Here is a 21,675-nt window from a genome sequence, read left to right as displayed (position 1 = left end):
AGGGAGATGATGTTTTCAGGCAGTAAAGTAGGTAGGCAGACCCATAGATAGGTAAAAGAAAAAAAGAAAAAAGTAAGAAATAAAAAGTGTAAATATTTTGGGAAATGTGAGTATTTACTGTAACAATGTCTTCCAGAATTTAAAATACTTATAAAGTAAAAATATATGATAATTATAGCACAAAGGACTAGAGGGGGAAATAAAAGTATTCTCATGTCCTGGCAATGTACATCAACTGGTAAAAGTACTCATTTATTTTAGAATTTAATAAGTCACAAAAGCATGTGGCAATTGCTGGGGCAACTACAGTAATAGAGTAATAAAATGTCTAAAATTGAATGATATAAATAAAGAATCCAAAAATATCATAAATTTAAATCCAAATGTTGTGTGTGTGTGATTGTCAGACAGATTGTCAGACTGAATACTAAACAAAACTCATCTATATTCAATGTTAGATATGTTACAGAAGCATTAAAAGTAAAACAATCAAAAAGATATACCCTGTAACCACCATCCAAGCATTGTAGCAATAATACTGTCAGACAGAGTGAACTTAAAGCAATTATTACTAGAAATTAAGGAGCCTATTTTGTAATGATAAAGGGAACAATGTATGAAAATGTAGCAATTATATATCTTATGCATCTAATGTACATCAAATAACCAAATAAAAATAAAAATATGTAGCAAAAGTTAGCTGGAATAAAAGGAGAAATAAACAAATTCATGATCATAATGAGAGATTTTTACACACCCTTCCTGGTAAATGCTAGGGAAAAAAACAGACAAAGTATTCAATAAAGGTGTATTTTGAATGACATGATTAATAAATTTGACCTGTTAAACACACATAAAGCCTTGCCTTTAACAACTTAATAACACACTTTAATTTCAAGTACACATAAAAGTTATATTACATTTGATAAATGCTGAGCTACAAAGAAATTCCCCCAAAATGTTAAATAATTAAAATTATTCAGAGTACATTATCTTAATGAAGGGAAATTAAATTAGAAATTAAAACAAATATATCTTGAAAATCCCTCAAGTATTGGGAAATTTAGCAGTGCTCTTCTAAATTTCTAATATGATAAAAAGAATTCAGGATAGAAATTAGGAAATATTTTTAACCAAATGGTAACAAAATGAAATTTAACAAAATTTGTGGATGATATTAAAGCCATAATTAGGGAGAAATTTATTGCCTAAGTACAATAAAGGCTGAAAACCAATTTCAATAATTTAGAAAATGAAGGTAAATTGAAACCAAAGAAACAGAAAGGAAGGATAAATATAAAAGAAAAAGATATAGAAAAGTACATATAATAAAGAAGATTTAAAAAGAGAAAAGTTGGTTCTTTGGAATATTGAATATGTAAAAAGAGAAATCACAAAATACACACATCAGAAATCAAAACAGAGGCCATCAGTACAGATCCTAGTTTTGAAAGATAGTATATAAACAACTTTATGTTAGTAAACATAAAATTTTATTTGAAATGGACAAATTCCTAAAAAATTAGTGCTATAGAAACTGAAACAAGAAGAAATAGCTAACCTGAGCAATTCCCTATCAATTAAAAAATTAAAAGATAATTAAAAATTGTACCCAAAAACAACTCAGTCCCAGAAGGCTTCCCTGGTTAATTACCCACATAACTAGGGAAATTCAATACAAATCTTTACCTTGACCAGAGAACAAAAGAAGAGAAAGCCATTTCCACCTTGTTTTAAGAGGTTAGCAAAATTTTATAATCAAAACCTAACAAGCACTTTAGAAGAAAGAAAATTACAAGGCAAATTTTTCATAAACATACATGCAAAAATATGAAACAAAATATTTTTAAAAATATAGAAAATCTTAAGAGTCCTACCTTTAAATAAATACTTTTAATTTAAAACTTTTAGCCTTGGCTGGTTTAGCTCAGTGGATTGTGCACTGGCCTGTGAACCAAAGGGCTGCCAGTTCAATTCCCTGTCAGGGCACACGCCTGGGTTGTGGGGCCAGCTCTCAGGTTGGGGGTGTTCGAGAGGCAGCCAATCACTGTGTCTCTCACACACTGATGTTACTTTCCCTCTCTTTCTCCCTCCCTTCCCATCTCTCTAAAAATAAATAAATAAATAAATAAATAAATAAATAAAATATTAAAACAAAACAAAACAAAAATCTTTGCACTAGTAAGACTGAAGTTCCAGATGGATTCACTAGTGAATTCTATCAATATTTATGGGAGAAGTAATTCCACTCTTAACAGAAACTCTTTTTAGAATGAACACTTCCTAACTTGCTTTATGAGGACAGCGTTATTCTGATACCAAACTTGACAAAGTATCCAGAGAGAACACTAAGAATAAGAGATGACATATTGAAGTGAACACGATGTAAAGTATATGATTGTCTAACCACCAAGCTATACACCTAAAACCAATACAAAATAAAATTAAAAGATGAAATAAGCCCTGGCTGGTGTGCCTCAGTGTGTCGCAGGTTTGATTCCCAGTCAGGGCACAAGCTGGGGTTGCTGGCCAGGTTCCTAGCTGGGGGCATGCAAGAGGCAATTAACCAATCAATGTTTCTCTCACACACTGATGTTTATTTCCCTCTCTCCCTCCTTTCCCCTCTTTCTAAAAATAAATACATAAATAAATAGATAGATAGTTAGATACATAGATAAAACGTTTAAAAAGATAAAATGATGAGAGACTTCAAGAGAACTTGAAATAAAATTTAGAAATTTCAACATGTAGCCTTGGCTGGTGTGGCTCAGTGGACTGGGTGCCGGCCTGCAGACCAGGGAGTCGCTAGTTTGATTCTCATTCGGGGCACACACCTGGGTTGCAGGCCAGGTCCCCAATGGGGGACAACACATGGGAGACAGCGACACAATGGTGTTTCTCTCCCTCTCTTTCTCCCTCCCTTCCCCTCTCTAAAAGTAAATAAATAAAATCTTTAAAAAAATTAGAAAAGAAATTTCAAAATGTAACTCAGGAAATCAAGGTGGAGAGAATAAAAATACAGGAGGAGAAAATTTTGTGATGCTAAAAGCTGAAGATTTCCATAAAATTATCGGAATTAAAGGTATTAATAAACAGGAATTTTCAAATTTATTAGCAAAAACATTGAATCTGATTAATAAAAGTAATTTCATAGCTGGACTAAAAAATTGAAAAACATCAAAATAATCTAAGCTAATCTATTAAAAATGTGGCTGAAATTGCTCTTCACAGACCTTACTGATAGAATTTCTTTTATACTTCATGAAAGGAAGTGGAACACAAAATAATGAAGTAGGCAGAAGAAGCAAATTTGAGGAAACAAATAAAAAATATTGCCTCTACAATTCACAATAAAAATACTGTTTAATTTGTTCAGTGTCAGACATGGTAGAATTGAAGTAGTGGACAAAAAAATAACATACGAGGTGGACAATGTTATGTAATTAGTTTAGGGGAACTTCCTTGTTGCAGATAAGGGTATAAGCATCGACTGTATTTCACTAATTAAGTATGCATGTTAAAATTTAAAAGTTATTACTTGTACAAAGAAGCAAGACAAAAGAAGGAAAGAAGGAAAAAAAGATAGCGGGCATCTTCCCAACCAGTAGAAATGGGGGAAAGAAAATAAAGATAAAATGAATGCAAAAGAGGACAAGAAGGAAGAAACAAAGAAAAAAAAACTTGAAAAAATAAAGCATTAAATAAGGTGATAAAATAAGGTAAAATATATCTACATATAAAATAAATGTGAGTAGATTAAGATAGGCTATTAAGAGAAAATGTCAGATTTGATTTTTTAAAAAATCTAGGTATATTCTTTGAAAAACCTATATCGAAAGATAAGAACACAGACATCTTTAAAAATAAAGAGATGGGAAAAAGATCTCTGTAAAATGTTAGCCAAAAGGGCAATACAGCCTGTTACTCTCAGATTAAATAGGGACAGGTGTATCTGGCTTTACTGCTTATTCTATTGCTCAGCAGCAATTAATCACTGCTCATTTCCAACAGAATAAGGTCCAGACTGTTCAGCATGACTTTCAATGTCCTGCACCTCTCACTACAACCTTTCTTAGGACAGTTAACTTCGTCTGTGATCTCTCAGCTTCTATCACACAGCTGAAATGTAGTAGACACTCAAATATTTATTTAGTAAATAAATAGTTCGGTAAAAGACCACTATCCATGCAATCATGGTAATATTTGCTTGCATAATATCCTCTTCACCTTTTTTTGTAGGTGTTTTTTCTTTAAAAAGAATGGTAAGAGAAACATATTTATATTGTATATTTAATATATTGACAACTAGGTAAAATTTCTTTCTAACTTCTTTCTCTCCCCATTGCCACCATTGCTATAGATATTAACAGCAGAAGACTTTTCCAGAGTCAATTTATGAAACAGCCTTTCCCATTCCTTGTACTACCCTCTCTTCCTCTTTTCCCCTATTGTCTGTTCTTCCCTCTTCCTTCTCTCTATTTTCATCCCCTCCGCTCCCCTATTTTCTCTGCTCCTCTCTTCTCCTTGTAAATTATACTATGCGAAGATCAAGAAAACAAGTGATAATGAGAGGTGTTCAAAAGTGGAGAAGTTCACAGTGGGAATCTTTCTTGTTTAAATTTGTGACTTGGTAAGGACAAACTGAGTATTTGTTTTACAGTGGCGACTATGAGCTGCCTCCCATTGGTCCAGATGAATGGTTCTTACACAACAAGGCACGTGGGATTCATCTGGGGGGCAATTTTATAATCCACACTGTCTCCAAAACCAGCCCCATATTCATCTCATGCAGCATGTACTAGGGTGGTTGCAGTGCCGTATGTGTGTGGGTGTGTATGTGTAATTTGAAAACTCTATCTGAATTACGTTTACGGAATCCCATTTCCACCAACGACAGTCATAGGAGAGAACCCCTGATTTAAGTGCATCAATGTCACACAGACTACACGAGGAACACCCCCAAAGCCGTTACATTGAGAACCTCATTTTGTACATGATGAGCTATATAATGAATGTTTGAAGGGAACAGGTGCATTTTCTGTAGAATTTTTTCCTATGGGCAAGAACACCCTAAATCATTGACTCTCATTCCTTCACGTGCATCAACACCAATAGGAGCCTTAAACAAATGGATGCTTAGGTCTCATCCCCAGAAACATGAGTTCAGGTAGTTGGTCTGGTTTTGTTCCATGCACTGGCATTTTTAAAAAAGCTTCTCAGGTAATTTTGAATTGCAATCCCAGTTAAGAAACATTTCATAAACTGCTCATTATTAAGTGGGAAAACCAAATCTGTGTCATTTTGTTAATGTATTATGAAGTCTTGAGATCTAAGCTCACAGAATTGTTGGCAAGGAAATTGTAGAAATGAATAGACACTATATTGACTTTTTATAGTGACAATAGAGTATTAGAGGCTTAAGTACACAAATCTGTTATCTTCGGATTGTAATAAGTAAGAAATGTGGTAAATAGAAAAGAAATAAGAATACTCTGAATTAAAAATACTATACCCCAAGGAAGATATGGAAAAGTATACAATGCAAAGGGAAGAAACTAAAATGAAAAACAGAAAAACAAAACAAAACAAAGAAATAACAACAGTAGGTAGATGGGAGGGAGAAAGGATGCACGAGTTAACATGTTGGTCAATTTTTTATTAATTTTTATAACTTTCCACTGCCCAATACCATATCTAGGTTTTTGGCCAATATTAAAACTAGATATTCAGTATACTCTTCTTAATTTCCATTCAATGAAAAATTTTAAAGATGAATTATATTTCATATGTATTCTTTACATTTATTTTTTTTCTGATAGATCATTTTTACATTATAGAAATTTACCTTTCAATGGCATTTTAAAGATAGAAACAAAGACGGAACAATTAAATACAAAAACAAAAGCAAAATCTTTATTCTTTTGGCTTGATTGTAATGTGGTTTACCGTTCTTTATGGTAATAGCATTTTCCTGCATGCATTTCACCAACACACTACAAGTCAATAGCTTTAGTATAAAGAATCTACATTTAATGTTGCTTGTGAAAGAAACACAAAATGGTTTGCTGTAACCGGTAAAATAATTTCACTACCTGGTTCTGTGGAGGGAAAAAAAGCTTGGATCTCATTTCATATCTGATATGGATCTAATGCCATGTGGGTCAGTAAGGATAAAATCTATCTGTATAAACGAACACTGGAAAAGACTGATGACTTACCAATATAAAGACTAGGTGGAAACGGCTGATTCAAGCAATGCCAAGAACATCAACTGATCTTTTCTTAAGCCTTTTGATGATAAGGCAATACTATCTGAAGCAAATAAACATTGGACTCAGTCTGATATTTGTTTCACATTGAATTGTGTGCAAAGTCTACAGTACTAATTAAAAAAGCAGGAATCTACACTGCATCTTAGTCTTTGTTTCTTATTTTGTGAAGTGCTTTAATTGAAAAGTGCTAGGAACAAAAACTAACAATAGTGACTGTGACATCAACCTGAAGATACTTTTAATTTCTTATTTATGTACAAAAGGTTGAAAACAAAATAAAATGGGCTTTTTACAGTATTTATAGTTTCTTAGAAAACTCTAACCATATACTTTTAACATTTAAGCGGCTTGCAACATATTTGTACAGTTGGGCTTTTTAACCATAGAGTGTTCAATCAAGATTGGAAGAATAAAAAGCAAGAAGCTCTTCTTTGCTGCAACCTATTGCTTCATGACATGAAGAATGAGGTCTTGGTAGAACAACTGGTTTCACTTTACCACTGACATATGGCTTCCCATATTCGACTTCTGAACAGTGGCAGGAGTAAGATACAGCAGCATAGGTGAGAAAAACATGCAGCAGTAACAGCTTCAAACTATAATGGAACCAATTGCATCATATTACCTGGAGAAAGCTTGCAAACTATACTTACTGTGGTACATATTTGATGCAATAAATACTGTGCTTAAGTCATTTTTGTTTGCTCAAACATGCACCACTGGGTAAAATTACTATTTACAAAGCAGACTTTTATTTTTTTAAATTGACATACACTATGTCAACCTTACCAAGAGCAGAAAATGGCTAAACAATACTGCAGGAAAAAGCAGAATCAACTTTATAAAGTGGTGGTGGGGGATGCTTTTTGGTCAATTCAGGTTCTTAGAAATAACTGATAGAATACTTTTATTGTATGCCAAAGGACACTTATCAAAAATGGTATAGCCATGCTGCTGGGATTCTGAATGACTATGTAATGGTGCATGTGTATATGTGTATATGTACATATATGCACATATACATAGATACATATATATTTGTACATATAATGAAGTATGTAAAAATAAAACGATTCTTTAATGCTCGTGAATTCTATGGAACATTTACAGGCACATTAAAATTTTTCTGGATGAGACACCTTAAAAACATGAATAGCTATTTAAGCACCTCAAAAATCTAAAAACATCCTGAAACAAGAAGTAAACTCCTTCCTTTTGTGATGTGATTTTTTCATGTGTGAATGAGAAGTGCAGCATGCCTTCATTTAAAATATATCCTTATACAGTAGAGAAATGTAAAGATTCCCTACCTTTAATCCCTCTCCCCAAACATAAACCCATTTACAAAAATAGTCACATATAATAGTAAACAACCTGTGAATCAAAACAAAAAAGCGATAAATTCACAGCATACATTTTGTAAAAATATGGCAGGTGTGGCAGTTAAACATAAACAGTGGTGACAATCACTATTATCAAGTGTCACGTGTTGAATTTACATAAAATTTAACTTCCCTCCCTCCTTTAAATTGGTTCCTATAGTCTGAGTAGCCATTACGTCTCTGCTCTTCAGCAGTGTCAGCTGGTTGTGAAACAGAAACCTCCTGTCAATGCTGATTTTCTGGTTTATGGAGTCCCAGTTTGCTGACCAGAGGTCCCTGTCTTGTTATAGGCACTGACCTTAAGGGTACATTTGTAAAAACAGTCAGTTTGGCATAGACCTCCTGTGGGAGTCCCGTTGACACTAACACATCACCATCGCAGGCTGTAAACAATTGATCACAAAATGAAATATTCTTTCTTTCTTTCTTTTTTTTTTTTACTTTTTCCTTTCCCTGATATCTTTCCCTTTGTCTTCCTTTTCTGATTTGTCTTTTTCAAATTTTTCTTTTTCCGGTTTGGTCACACTATCATACGAAGGGGGAGAAGTGGTGGAGGGTGTCATATCAGTTTTCTCTGGAGTTGAATTCTCATTTAGTTTATCACTGAGGATATCTTCTTTGATAGGTGTCCCATCACCTTCTTTGTCTTTGTCTTTCTTATATATAGATGAAACCTTTTTAACTTTTTGCTTCAAGAGGTAGCGTCTATAAGCCCTCTGGATAACGGTAGCAGACACCTCCTCTTGTTTGCGTTTCAAAGTGGTTGTGATGGGCTCATAGGAGACTTTGGATGGGTTCGATGCCATGAACCGCTCTTCCATCTGTATTCGAAGGGCGTCCATCTCTCCGCTCTCACCCAAAACGCGCTTTGTAAAGGCAAATAAAATGTCAAGGCAGTGGATCCGGTCTCCACTGACCATGGGCAGATCCATGGCAATGAGCTGGACTTTGTTTGGTTTTGCTATGAGAAGTGGAGGATCCAGAGCAGCTGCGAAATCAGAGAGCTTGGAGAACTCTATAAACTGGGTGGCATCAGGGTCAAACTTCTCCCAAACCTCGTAGAACATCTCAAAGTCGTCCTCACTCAGGGGCTCTGCACTCTCTTCAGTAGCAACACTGAAGTTCTCCAGGATGACAGCGATGTACATGTTCACCACCACCAGAAAGGAGATGATGATGTAACTGACAAAGAAGAAAATCCCAACAGATGGGTTCCCACAGTCTCCTTTGACTGAGCTTCCAGGGTGATCTTTTTCAGGGTCACAGTCTGGAGGTCCACTGTTAAGAATAGGCGCCAGCAATCCGTCCCAGCCAGCAGAGGTGGTAATCTGGAACAGGCAGATCATGCTGTTGCCAAAGGTTTCAAAGTTGAACATGTCATCAATTCCAACTTCTCTCTTAACATAGGCAAAGTTGGACATTCCGAAGATGGCATAGATGAACATGACCAGGAAGAGCAGGAGGCCGATGTTGAACAGCGCAGGGAGGGACATCATCAGAGCAAAGAGCAGCGTGCGGATCCCCTTTGCCCCTTTGATCAGCCGTAGGATTCGGCCGATCCTGGCAAGACGGATCACTCGGAACAGGGTCGGGGACACGAAGTATTTTTCTATCAGCTCAGCCAGAAACATACCTGTGGAAAACCAAGAGATAACAACAAAAACAGTGTTATATTTAATAGCAGCAAACGAAAATTTACATTGCTAAGATAATCATGAACTAGTTTTACAAATATGAGCATGAGAATTAGGTATATGTGTACATTTATACACACACATATATACACTAACAATCTGCAATATCTATTCAGCAAAACAAAACTGGTTTTTTTGGTTTTATAATGTTAAAATCTTTTTACTAACTGAAGGTAATTATAGCCATTTTTCCTAGTTTGATAAAAAACATCTATTAAAAGAAATACTCAACCACTGACAGTCTAAAGATATCACAAAATATATGGCTGTCAAGCACAGAAATGGATTTATAGTTCTAAAATACTAGTTCTGGTATTTGCATAAGAATTAATGGATAAAGATGTGATTTGGGGTCAGGAATATGAGAATTCTTATTCTTCTGAGATGGTTGTAACCCATTTTATTGGGGAGATGGTGGAAGGCTGTACAGGGGAGAATCTGGGCTTTGGAGACATACTTGGGACTGAATCCTGGCCCTTGATTTTATGACTTTATGTGTCACTAAATGGTGATTATCTCTCATTTTTTATTTCTTTTTGTTGTTGTTGTTAAACTTAACATTTACTAAACTTTTGTGCTAGGTACAGTACTAAGTACATCTACTTACATAATCTCACTTAACCAACACTTTACAGAAATATTTCTTAGAAAGCCAGGGATTGGAGAGGTGAGGTAACCTGCCATTGGTTACAGAGCTGGTAAATAGTAGAAATAGCACAGCGCCGGGCCAGGGGTGTATGATCCCTAGGTCTTATCCTTTAGTGATTGTATTACTACTACACAGCACTTTTGTGAGAATTAAATGAAATGGGACTTTTTCTCGAAGTTCTATGTTACCGGAGAAAGTGTGTAAATAGCGCAATGCTATTTTTCTCTCCACGTGTATGTTCTTATTTTGTAAAAGAAAGAAACTTGTCTTAAATCTCTTATATTTACTTCTAGCACCTCATTTAATGTTTCATACATAAGTAATATGTATTGAAGATAATGGATCTGTGTTGAATTTCTGAATAAATGTCTACTTCTGCAGAATATTACAAACCACAGAAAACTATCTGAACTCAAAGATATATGCATGTAATTATATATAAACACACGTGCACTATTCTAATTTTTAGGGAGATCTTATTTATGGACTTATTTGTGGACTACTTCCAGTGGTTTACATGTGTCTGCATGGATGGATTGCTTATTCGAACCAATACTTGTCTATAGAACAGTAGCATGACCATTGGGCCAAAGCTGCAGTTATTTATTCTCTTCTAAAATAAGACATGACGATCAATGAAACCTGAAAACAAAAATTCTTTTTTTGCACCTAAGTGCATGCACAGCGTGAAATTGAAGAAATGATAAACTGAAGAATGGCCTGTTAGACTTTTATTTGCAATTTCTGGATGAACAAGAAGCATTGATGAAAAACACTTTCAAAGTTTGAAAACACAAATTTTCATTACCAACTTCCCCGACTGAGTAAAATTACCTCTCCTTACCTACAATGGATAGAATGACCACCACAAAATCAAAAATATTCCACCCGATGGTGAAGTAGTAGTAACGAAGAGAGATGAGTTTCAGCACACATTCCCCAGTGAACAGGACGATGAACACCAGATTAATCCAGTACAGGATGTTTGTCATTTCTTGGCTCTGGTCGTCCGTCTCCACCATCATGGTGACCATGTTGAGGCAGATGAGGATCATGATGCTGATGTCAAAGACTTGTCTGGTTACAAAGTCAAAGACCATCCCTTGGAATTTGTTCTGGAATAAAGAATATGTAAAACTTCATTTAGATAGTGGGGAAAAATCAACTTCAACTTGTCTGATATTAACACAGCAATATGAAAATGCAGCTTAATAAAAACACATGTTTGTTTTATACTTGGAAAAATTGGGTATGTTGGAATATCCAGCTGTTTCCAAATGTATTAGTTTTATTATTCATACTGTTCATGACACCGACTTTTATAAACCTACTTCATGTTAAGAGGCATACAACTGTAATTGCATAACAATAAAAAAAAAAAAAAAAAAAAAAAGAATCACCTATTATGTTCTTGGTGTCCAAAACGTCATTATGTGTATGGTGGATAGTCAGCAAATATTTGCCACTAAAATAAATCTTTGTTCTCCCCTGTGTTGAGGGTAGGTATCAAGATTAACTTTGAAGAACTAATAAATAAAAACTTCCCAGCTTTTTCTGTCATTTTTTCTTAGTTTCTGTCTTTATATTCTCTCAAAAGACACAACATCTTAAATTCCACCTTAAGGTTTGCCTGAGATAATAATTATAGTTCAAACAAAATGGCATTAGTGGAATAGCTGGTGAAAACCAATTAAGTTCTATGTTTTATTTAACAGTATTATACAAAGGTAAATTTCTTTGTTTTGATAACTGATCTATGGTTATGTGAGATGTTAAAATAAGAAAAAGTTGGTTGAAGATGGGGCAACTCTTCTGTAAGAATAAAATTATCTTTAAAAATTTATAGTTGACAATTCAAAAATTCCACCTCTGCCCTATTTACTTTGAACCTTATTTCCAAGTACCAACTGGCCTTATGTCTTGTTTATGGAATTAAGTTTCCATCCCATAAACCAGTTCTGCCAACTGTACCATGTTTATCTTCCTTTTTGCTGGTGTCTGCTTTCCCAGAGGAGCATGCTCATAGGTCTGGATGCTCCATACTAGTGTACTGACCTCACCACCTGTTTGTTACATTTTGCCTTTTTTTCCTCTTTGTACCTGCATATGTAGCCTGCTAGATTGGACTTAATGAATGCATCCAATTCCAGTTTCAACCTCTTCCTTCTTTTTTCTTGCTTACTGCAGTTCCCTTCCCAAGTCTGGTTATGTTCTTTTTATTTCTAACTTTCTGATATTTTCTACCACTGTTCTATCATATCATTTTACCTTGTTTATCTGTCTTCTCTGTCTAAAACAGACTTCTGCCACCTGTTCTCTGGTGAGTTCTAACTCAGATTTAAGTTTTAAGCACTCTGTGCTCTCAGAAAATATTGTGCTTGTATCTGTCATAATATGATGACTTTGTATTGCCAATGATTTGCTCTTAACTTAAATTTTCCACTTGTTTGGAGGCTCTGCAAGGACAGAGCAGTGTCATTTTTCTCTCAGATACAGCATCTAGAGTGTAGTGGGTTCAAATTTGCTGAAAATCAGAAATGTGACCTTTATTTTCATATTAGTATGATCAATAAAAAGCATCTTAGAGTCAGTGCTCACGTAGTTTTCCAATGGGCCACCTCCATGTACAATTGCAATCCCCAGTCACTGCTGTCTCCAACCCAAACCCCAGAGTGTAGAATATGCTGGAGGAACCAACACAACCCCAGAGGCCTTGTTCACCAAAGATTTATGTTCTATCACCTCATCTTGGTCCTTGATAATGATTAAAAACCCTTTGTCCTTCAGTTGCTCTCAGGATAGTTCCAGACTTCTCAGAAATTGCCCATCCTCTTGCTCTCTGTTCTTACTTCTTTTTTGAGAACATCAAAGTCAATCGATGTAAAGTAACTCCTCTACTTAATTTTGCATTTCATATTATCCTAATTTCCACATCTATCTTTTTAGATATTACTCCAAATTCATTGAAGGCCTCAGTCCCTTTTGCTCTAAATCTAACCTGAACTGTTCTTGAGCCATATCCTGTGCAAGTGTATTCTATATTTATTCTTTCCAAAAAATCTCTTTTTCTCCAGAACTTCAATCTTAATCTCTCAATCTTAAGAAACTTTCTTTTATTACTTCTTCTAAATATTCATTCTCTTTCAGAAAACCCCCACCTCCTTTTGATTGTCAAATTCTGTAAACTAGCATCTCCAATTTTCTCTGCACTCATGTCTCTATTTCAGATTCTGCATGATGCTACTATTCATTAAGTTATGTAAGGTAGAAACTCCTAAGTCACATTTCTTGCTTTCTTCTTCTCTTATTCATTGTGTAGACAAGCTTTTAATTTAATTCATGTGATAGTTCACAAATCCATCCCTTTTATTAATCTCCATATCGCTGCAGTTTGGACTGCCTATTATCACTGAGATAGCTCCAAAACAAGTCCACGTGCAAAACTACTGCCGCGGTCAATACTGGCTGAGTGAGTTTGACACACTCAAAGTGATCAGGTCTCCTTCAATGGCTTTCCATTCCTCTAAGGACAAAACAACTCTTGAACACGGCCTACAAAGTCCAGTAAAGTCATTCTAATCTTGTCATTCTCGACGTGTCTCAAACGAACCCTTGTTCTCTGCACTCCAGCTTCACTGGCCTTCCTACTTCAGAGCCCTCACATATGCATTCTCCTTCTCTGAAGGGGCCTTTCTCTTTCCAGTCTGCCTATTGACACCTTCTCATTTTTCTTCCATCCTCAGCTCATGCATCACTTCAGTGAATATTTCTCTAACTTCCCTACCAATCAGCTCCCTCCCCCTTACCAGCTCACAGCCAAGTATATTCTTTCTTGGATATATCTATTGGTGTGACTATCCAATTACTATTTGATGCGCCAAATCAACTATATGTTTTTCGGTATTACATTCCAAATGCTTAATATAGTATATTATTTTTTAAAATTTATTAATTTATTTTTAAAGAAAGGGGAAGGGAAGGAGAAAGAGAAGGAGAGAAAAATCAACATGTGAGAGAATCATCGATTGGTTGCCTCTCACACGTCCCCAACCAGGGAGCTGTACTGCAACCCAGGCATGTAACCCAATCAGGAATCAAACTGACAACCCTTCAGTTTGCAGGATGATGCCAAACCCACTGAGCCACATCCGTCAGAGCTTAACATAGTACGTACTTAATGAATGGCAAATAAAATGAATTTTACTATATCGTTTCCTAATTTGCCTAATTATCACCAATGATATTATAGCTAAATACATTGATCATTTCACATGAATATCACTGCCCCATCCAGGTAAATCTGTATCTTATTTGATGTAATTAAACAGCCTCTTTTTAAAAAAATTTTTCTCAATCCTATCTCTCTCTCTGTAAATTGCCTTATTAATCAATATCTTCCTTCATTGATTTACCTCTTCCTACAATAGTGAAGTGCCCAAGGATTCATGCTCAGCACTTTTCTTTCTTTTTTATTCTACTTAAGTTATCTTTCAAAAATGAATCTGTTCTTCAGAGCTCAGTTGAATTCTGTCTGACAACTTTAATATCCTTCTCTCAGTCTGACATTCCATAGGACCTCAATCTGCATTTCCAAACACATTTACAAGATCTCCATTTACGTTATTGGAACCAACAATTTCACAAGACATCAACAGCTTTAGATTTCTTAATTTGCCATGACCCCATGTTAAGGACACATCTTGTCTGTGGACCACTGTTATCTTGTCTTCAATTAGCAGTAATCGTGCCTCGGCTAAACCTCATTGGCTACGACACTGCCACTGCGGAAAGCTGTTAACTTGTCTAACATCTGCTATCAGTCTCTAAAATCTCTTTTTTTCACATTTCCATGCTGTTCTTTTAATTATATTGCATTTGTATTGCTTAATTAAGATCAATTTCTTCAGACTCACAGTGATTACCTTCATTCATTTAATCCCGAAAACCTTGTGTTTACTACTCACTAATTCAAATGTCACTATTCTCAACTAAAATATTTATTTTCATGGCTTTGGAGGATACATTTTCTCATACAAGGAATGTACTCTGCTTTACTTCCCATCCATTCAAATTGTATTATTTCTCAAAGACTAGGCTCAAACCGTACATCCCTTACGTTTTATCCAATGTGGCTATCTACTTCCTTTGAGCTTTTGGCCAGCTTACAAACTGAACACGGGCTTAGCCAGTTTCATATTGTCACTAACTGATTCACAGAGTCTCGAATGCTGGATATCACTGGATTGCCTTACACTATGTATACCTTGGGGGAAGAGTTCTGAGACTTAATAACTGAGGTATTCCTTCAGCAGTGATGAAAAAATTCAGGGACTTTCTTGATAACAATTCCCTGTAGCAACTAAACAGAATCAGCAGCAAATGACAACTACACAATATAATAGCCATAAAAAGTGATAAAAAATATCATGTTATCCAACTCAGAAGCAAGATACTAGAGGAAAATATGAGTTTTTTAAAAAACCAGAAGAAAACAAAATCTGTGACTTGTTTCATTAATGATTCCATTCAGACTGCAGAGTTAGACAGAAAATGGGGCATATCTGACATGTATTGGCCCCTACTACACACTGAGCCTATATAATATTTCAACATTATATAACAGGGGTTCCCCCCAAAAACTGGCATCATCTTCTGGAGGGTGGGCCCTTTGTAGTACAGGCTTCTCCCGCTAGGTTAGTGTTCTAGGAATCCACCTGTATCAGTGTGTCAGATGGTGGTGTTGTGAGAGGCTGCATTTGGCTTCAGTGAATTTTTTTGAAGATTCTTTCAATGTGTTGGCCCATTTCATGATGGGTGATTTACGAGCGTACCTGCCTTCACCACACTGAGTATTCAGCCATTTTTGACCAAAAATGGCATAGCCCCCATGCCCTACTCTCCCTATTCATCTGATCTGCCCCGAGTGACCTTTTTTGTTTCCCCAGATGAAAAAAGTCATCAAAGGGAAACATTTTGCAGATGTGAGCGAAGTAAAACAAAAAAAATGGCATAAGAACTAAAAGGCATCAAAATCCATGAGTTTGACAACTGTTTTGAGCAGTGGAAAAGAAGTCTCAGTAGGTGTATTGCATCAAGTGGAGAGCACTTTGAAGGTGACTGAGGTTTAAACATGTAAGAATAAATACACTGTTTTATATAAATAAATCCTGGTTTTTGGGGTCTCCCCCCTTGTATATGGATATGTTTCCTTCTCTATATTATTAGAAGCTTCTCAATGATATCAAGCCTATATAATACTATTGGAATACAAGTCTGACACTTTTATTTCTATATATTTTATGTCTGTATATAACATGTTTTTATACATATTGCACATATAAAAACATATAATTAGGCTATTTGGTATAGCTAGTCACATCGCTAAGACAAGCTTTGTTTTGCAAATTCACAAGAACTAGTATTTAACAACTTGAGCTGTGAACATGAAAGATAACACAGCCTTTATTGGTGATGAAAGAGTTATGCTTACAGCAGGTCGAGGTATGGGTTTTTGTGGTTTCTTCGAACCCAGCTTTTTCATTGCATTATAGTATTTTTTCTGTTCTTCTGTCATAAAGATGTCTTGACCTCCAAAGTAAAGAAATAAAAATAAAACTTGTTAAAATCATGTTATTTGTTAGCTATATAATCCATCTTAGTAACTGTGTAAAACTTGGCCCTACATTCTATACTAATGTTGCTAATTTATATCTCTATTTATAGAGATTCAATATAGAGTTTATGCCATATTAGTCAGTCAGATTTTTATACTGGAAATATTAATACATGTTATCTTAATTATCAATTGCTTAAAAACTTATAGGTAATTAAATCTCTCAAAATAGTTTATGAATTTTATTTTTTTTCATTTTGGTGACTACATTTTGGAGCCCAAAGGAAACAATATAACATGATTATTTCACATTTTAGAGCAAAGATGAAGTTTTAGTATACTTATCTTCTTTTTCTGTTGGTTGAAGTTATCTATGATGACACCAATGAAAAGATTTAGAGTAAAGAATGAACCAAAAATAATAAAGATGACAAAATAAAGATACATGTACAGATTGTCTTCATACTTGGGTTGCAATTCTACCTACAAAATATAAAGAATGATAGCTATTAAACCTAATACTTGTTTCATAAAAAAGAATCAATGAATTTTCAATTTTCAAAGCATATCTCAATCATTGGCAAAAAAACTAATTTCACCCAACACATGCCTAAATTAGTGATTTTCAATGTTTTTCATCTCAAGGAATATATTAACTAATTACTAAAATTCTGCAGCACACACACAAAATACATTTTTTGATGATCTGACAAAAAATAGGTACAATTTTGATTCATTCACACGGAATGGCTATTATTGTATTGGTTGTTGTTATTTTTTTAATTTGACAATCTAAAGGAAAAGATGTTTAGTAAGGCAATAATGACTAGTCAGATATTGCATGTTTTAAAAAATCTTGTGGCACATTGGTTGAAAATCACTGGCCTAGATTATGATGTGCTTTATAAGCAAAGACCCCAATAGGGCAAGCAAAGTAAGGATTTCCTCCTCCAAAAACAGAGATGTTATGTTAAAACCTTTAACATTTACTCTCTATCACTCAGTTTCCTCATCTGTAAAATGGAAATAGTAAAACCTAAACCTCATATGGTAGTTGGAAGGTTAAATATATTAGCAATATGTACAAAGTACTTAAAACAGTGCTTGGCTAATAGTAATACAATAGCTAAGCATAAACATTTGATTTCTATTACATATTTGTTTTGATAGGTATGTGTGGATATAGGTACATCAGGAGGATCTTTTCATTTTGAATATGAGTCTGTTGATTCATCCTACTAAGTAGCCCTTAGGCTCTGGTTCTGTATGACACGTTCTTTTGCCCTGGACACTTTTGATCCCAAAAAAAGGTGTGGTATTTGGCTTGTGCTTTGGCTGTAATCTATAGTTCAGGTCTCACAAGATATTGTTCTCACCAACACAGGTAACCGACCAGTCACAGGAGATAATGGATGCAGGTAATGTCCTATTGTGTCATGAAATCACTTTAAAAGGTAATGGCCAACAGAACATTATTTTCTAATGAAATAGAGTAAAATAGGAAATATCAGAAACATTATAAAAAGACCTATTTTTATGAGACTTTCATTTATGTGTATGTGTAGTAGAAAGTAATTTAAGTGATCTTTTAACATTTTTTAAATTAAATATAATATACATGCAAGAGTGCACAGCACATAAGTATAAAATGTAATAAATTGTTGTAAAGTGGTTTTCACAACCCAGGACATTGTCAGGTCCTCAGAAACCCTTGGTGAATCCTTCCCAGACATAAATTCTACCATCCCTGCTAGAGGAAATCATTATCTTGACTTTTATGGTAATGATTTTCTTGCTTTTTCTTAAGAGTTACACCTAAGTACATGTTCTTTCTTTTTTCCCCATTATCACAGGAAGTTCTGTCGGACAGCACTTGTATAGAGTGTTCGGGTAAAAGTGACTTTTTGGTCTGTGTTCCAAGACTAAAAGCAAATTTAGTGTAATTCTTTCATCAGCCAAAGAGAACCTGGTATAGGACTTTCTCTAGGAAAAAGGCTAGAAGGGCATCCAGATATAGTAAATATTTGTCATCTTTGATAGACAAGAGCAGCTTGAAATGTTTCCCTGAATTTTATGCCTCCTAAGTATGTACACTTGAACAATGAAGTTAATTGTGTCTCCATGTTGCCTAGTAAACACATTTTTATAGGTCTTATATTTTTAAGATTCATCCACATTATCATGTATATTATATTTATATGTAATTTTATCACTGGATAATATTCAATTATTTGTCCATTTCTACTACTCTTGAGTTGTTTACAGTATTTTTTTTCTTTTTTTAATGTTTGTGCTATTGTATTTGTCCCATTTTTTTCACTTTCCCCCCTCCACCCAGCCCACCCTTCTCTCCCATGGTCCATCCCCTCTCCGTTGTCTTTGTCCATGGGTCATTTATACATGGTCTTTGACTAGTCCCTTCCCCTTCCTTCCACCCTTCCCCTCCTCCCTCCCCTCCTACAGCTATCAGTCTGTTCCATGTCTCCATGTCTCTGGTTCTATTTTTCTTTTTAGTTTATTTTGTTCACTAGATTCCAGTTATATGTGAGGTCACATGGTATTTGTCTTTTGCTGACTGGCTTATTTCACTTAGCAGAATAGTCTGTTTACAGTTCTTTATAATGCAAAAAATTTATGTTTATTCTCGCACATAGATTCTCCTAAGCATGTGTACAAGTTTCTATAGGATACAGCTAAAAAGGGAATTGCAGGGTTAAAGAACATCTTAAACTTTATTGAATAATGTGATAATTCTTAACTGTTAAATGAATAGCCACTTTTTCCTCACTAGCAAAGTGCATGGGTTTCAGTACTGTTTTTCCTTGGTGGTACTTGGTATTGCCAAACATTTTAATATTGCCAATCAGGCAGGTGTGTAGGTGATACGTCATTTTGGCTTAGATTTGCATTTCTCTGTGGATTAATGAGAGTAAGAGTGAGCAGCTTTTCATAATTTTAGTGGGCAATTAGATCCCATCTCTTGTAAAATGCTTGAATGACACGGAGTTAGGTGGCAGACAGTGTGTGCTAAGTCACTGATATAAAAACTGACAGTAAGTTGCATGTCATGTAGGTTATTAATAAAAAAGAGAGAGAACTTTAAGTGAAGTAATCAAATAGGTAGGAAACTACTTTAGAAAGTAGTAATGAGCCCATTGTGATCAAAGTTCAAAAACACGTCCTACCACTTAATCCGTTAGGCCTCTTTGCTTCCGTGGTAAGCAGAGTTGAATATAAACTACATGATAAGGTTATTGCTTAGGGTTAAGTGAGATGATATAAGAAAATCCTTAGCATAATGAATGGTGATCAATAATGCATTTTTACTATCATTCAAAAAGCACTCCAATGGGATTCCTGATAGCACTTACAGATACAATGCAGAGATTTTAGCTCTTGCACTCTCTTTCTTACTAAAATCAAATTTAAAAAACCCTCAGGAATTCTTTTGAGTTAAACCTGGTTGTTGGTGTTAGGTAACTAACATTTTAAGCTTAATTAATATGCTCTGGTGATATATCAGAAACCATCCTCCTTCCTGACTCATTGTTATATAGTAAGAAATTAATGGAAATGGCACAAAAAAATTTCACAAGTGCTGAAGTGTAGAAGGTAGACTGTGAAGTCTCCATTCTTTTACCACAAAAATCTAACTTCCCAGAGGGAAACACTGTTAAGTGTTTTGTTTGTTTTGTATTCCGTTTGTGTTTTTCACCATTAACCAGATCCCTTTATTACAAAGTCAAAAACTGAAGGAAACCTGCCTGTTTCGGCTTGTAATGCACAAAGGACTGTTACTATTGGAGGCAAAAGTAAAATGTTTCATTTTGGATTCAGTCAACAAAGTTTTAAGTTCCAGGTGGCATGCTCAATACTAGAAAATATGCTAAAGGATTCACACTGAGTAAATATAAACATTCAAATAAAAGTCTCAAAGAAATAATGTAACATTTAATATTATATTTTTGTAATATAGATGTGCTCTATAAATTGACCCACAGTTTTATTCTGTGGAAAATATCACTAATATACAACACTGTGGAATAACTCCCTGGATCAAACTAAGCAATTTTCCCTCTAAAGTAGACTTACATTTCGTGAGTCAACAGCTGCATACATGATATCCATCCATCCCTTAAATGTGGCCTGTAAAAAAGTCACATCTTTTAATTTTTTTATCCCACAAATTATAATTTTAGAAAAGAAATTAAGTATCAGGTTGATAGAATGAGATTCATTTAAGACAGGCCTATACAATAAGCTGGAATTAATATCCAAACTCTTTGGGCAAAGTTTTGTAACATGCTTTGAAACTGCTTCAACTTTATGCTTTTCTATAACATCTTTATACACACCTTTAATACCTGTAGTTAATTACTGATAGGTTATAACAATAGCTACCATAAAAGCAACTATTAACAATCTGATGTAACTCCAAGAATGTAACATGAAATTTGTAAAGTAACACCATGGTGTAGTAATAGCCTCAAACAAGTTGAAAATGTGGTGCATTGTTTGATCTTAATGCTTCTCTCCCTATGTATTCTGTTCTAAAAGGTATTCTCATTAATAATCAATCATAATGGTTTGTTCCTGAAAATCTTCTCAATATCCTTGCATATGTGATTTTGAGGCATTATTCTAAAGAAGCAGTTTTGTGTCTGAAAATAAGCATTATATTGAACTGCAATCTACACTGTCAAGTATTTGCTTTTTTGTGTGTGGACATAGTAATCCTGAAAACAAGTGTCTTGTACAATTTTTTTTTCAGTTCTTTGGTGCCACAGGGTCTTTCCTTCCAATATTCATATAGTGCTTGTTATTGTGTGGGTGGATCATCTCGGGAACCATGTGGACATAACTTAGGGTGGTCAGTTGAGTAGTTGAATTAATTGTTATGAATTGATAGCAACATAATAGACTTAATAAGAAGGTTTTCATTTGCAAGAGAGCAGTCTTCCTATCTGAGGGTATTCAGATAGGAAGGAAGGAAGGAAGGAAGGAAGGAAGGAAGGAAGGAAGGAAGGGAGGGAGGAAGGGAGGAAGGGAAGAAGGAAGCAAACAG

The 21,675-nt window shown here is 34.8% G+C and overlaps 1 protein-coding gene and 1 non-coding gene across 4 annotated transcripts in view; both read right to left on the bottom strand.

The window, feature by feature from the left end:
- Positions 1–7,270: 7,270 nt before the first annotated feature.
- The window catches only part of LOC112322182 (sodium channel protein type 2 subunit alpha), a 125,720-nt gene continuing 111,315 nt past the window's right edge, over positions 7,271–21,675 (bottom strand). For all 3 annotated transcript variants that reach the window (XM_024579762.3, XM_071220663.1, XM_045187342.2), the window contains 5 exons: positions 20,703–20,756; positions 16,956–17,093; positions 16,488–16,592; positions 10,842–11,112; positions 7,271–9,287 (listed from right to left, as the gene is read on the bottom strand). In XM_024579762.3, coding sequence (XP_024435530.2) covers positions 8,092–9,287; positions 10,842–11,112; positions 16,488–16,592; positions 16,956–17,093; positions 20,703–20,756 — 1,764 coding nt within the window. In that variant the 3' untranslated portion in view covers positions 7,271–8,091. The remainder of the gene's footprint in view (positions 9,288–10,841; positions 11,113–16,487; positions 16,593–16,955; positions 17,094–20,702; positions 20,757–21,675) is intronic.
- Positions 14,646–14,790, bottom strand: LOC112322305 (U4 spliceosomal RNA). Its single transcript, XR_011650918.1, has one exon. It is a non-coding gene; the product is annotated as a U4 spliceosomal RNA (small nuclear RNA).

This window comes from Desmodus rotundus, chromosome 2 (assembly GCF_022682495.2).
Source record: "Desmodus rotundus isolate HL8 chromosome 2, HLdesRot8A.1, whole genome shotgun sequence".
NCBI classification, from domain to species: Eukaryota; Metazoa; Chordata; class Mammalia; order Chiroptera; family Phyllostomidae; genus Desmodus; species Desmodus rotundus.
This window is presented reverse-complemented; position numbering and strand designations above follow the sequence as displayed.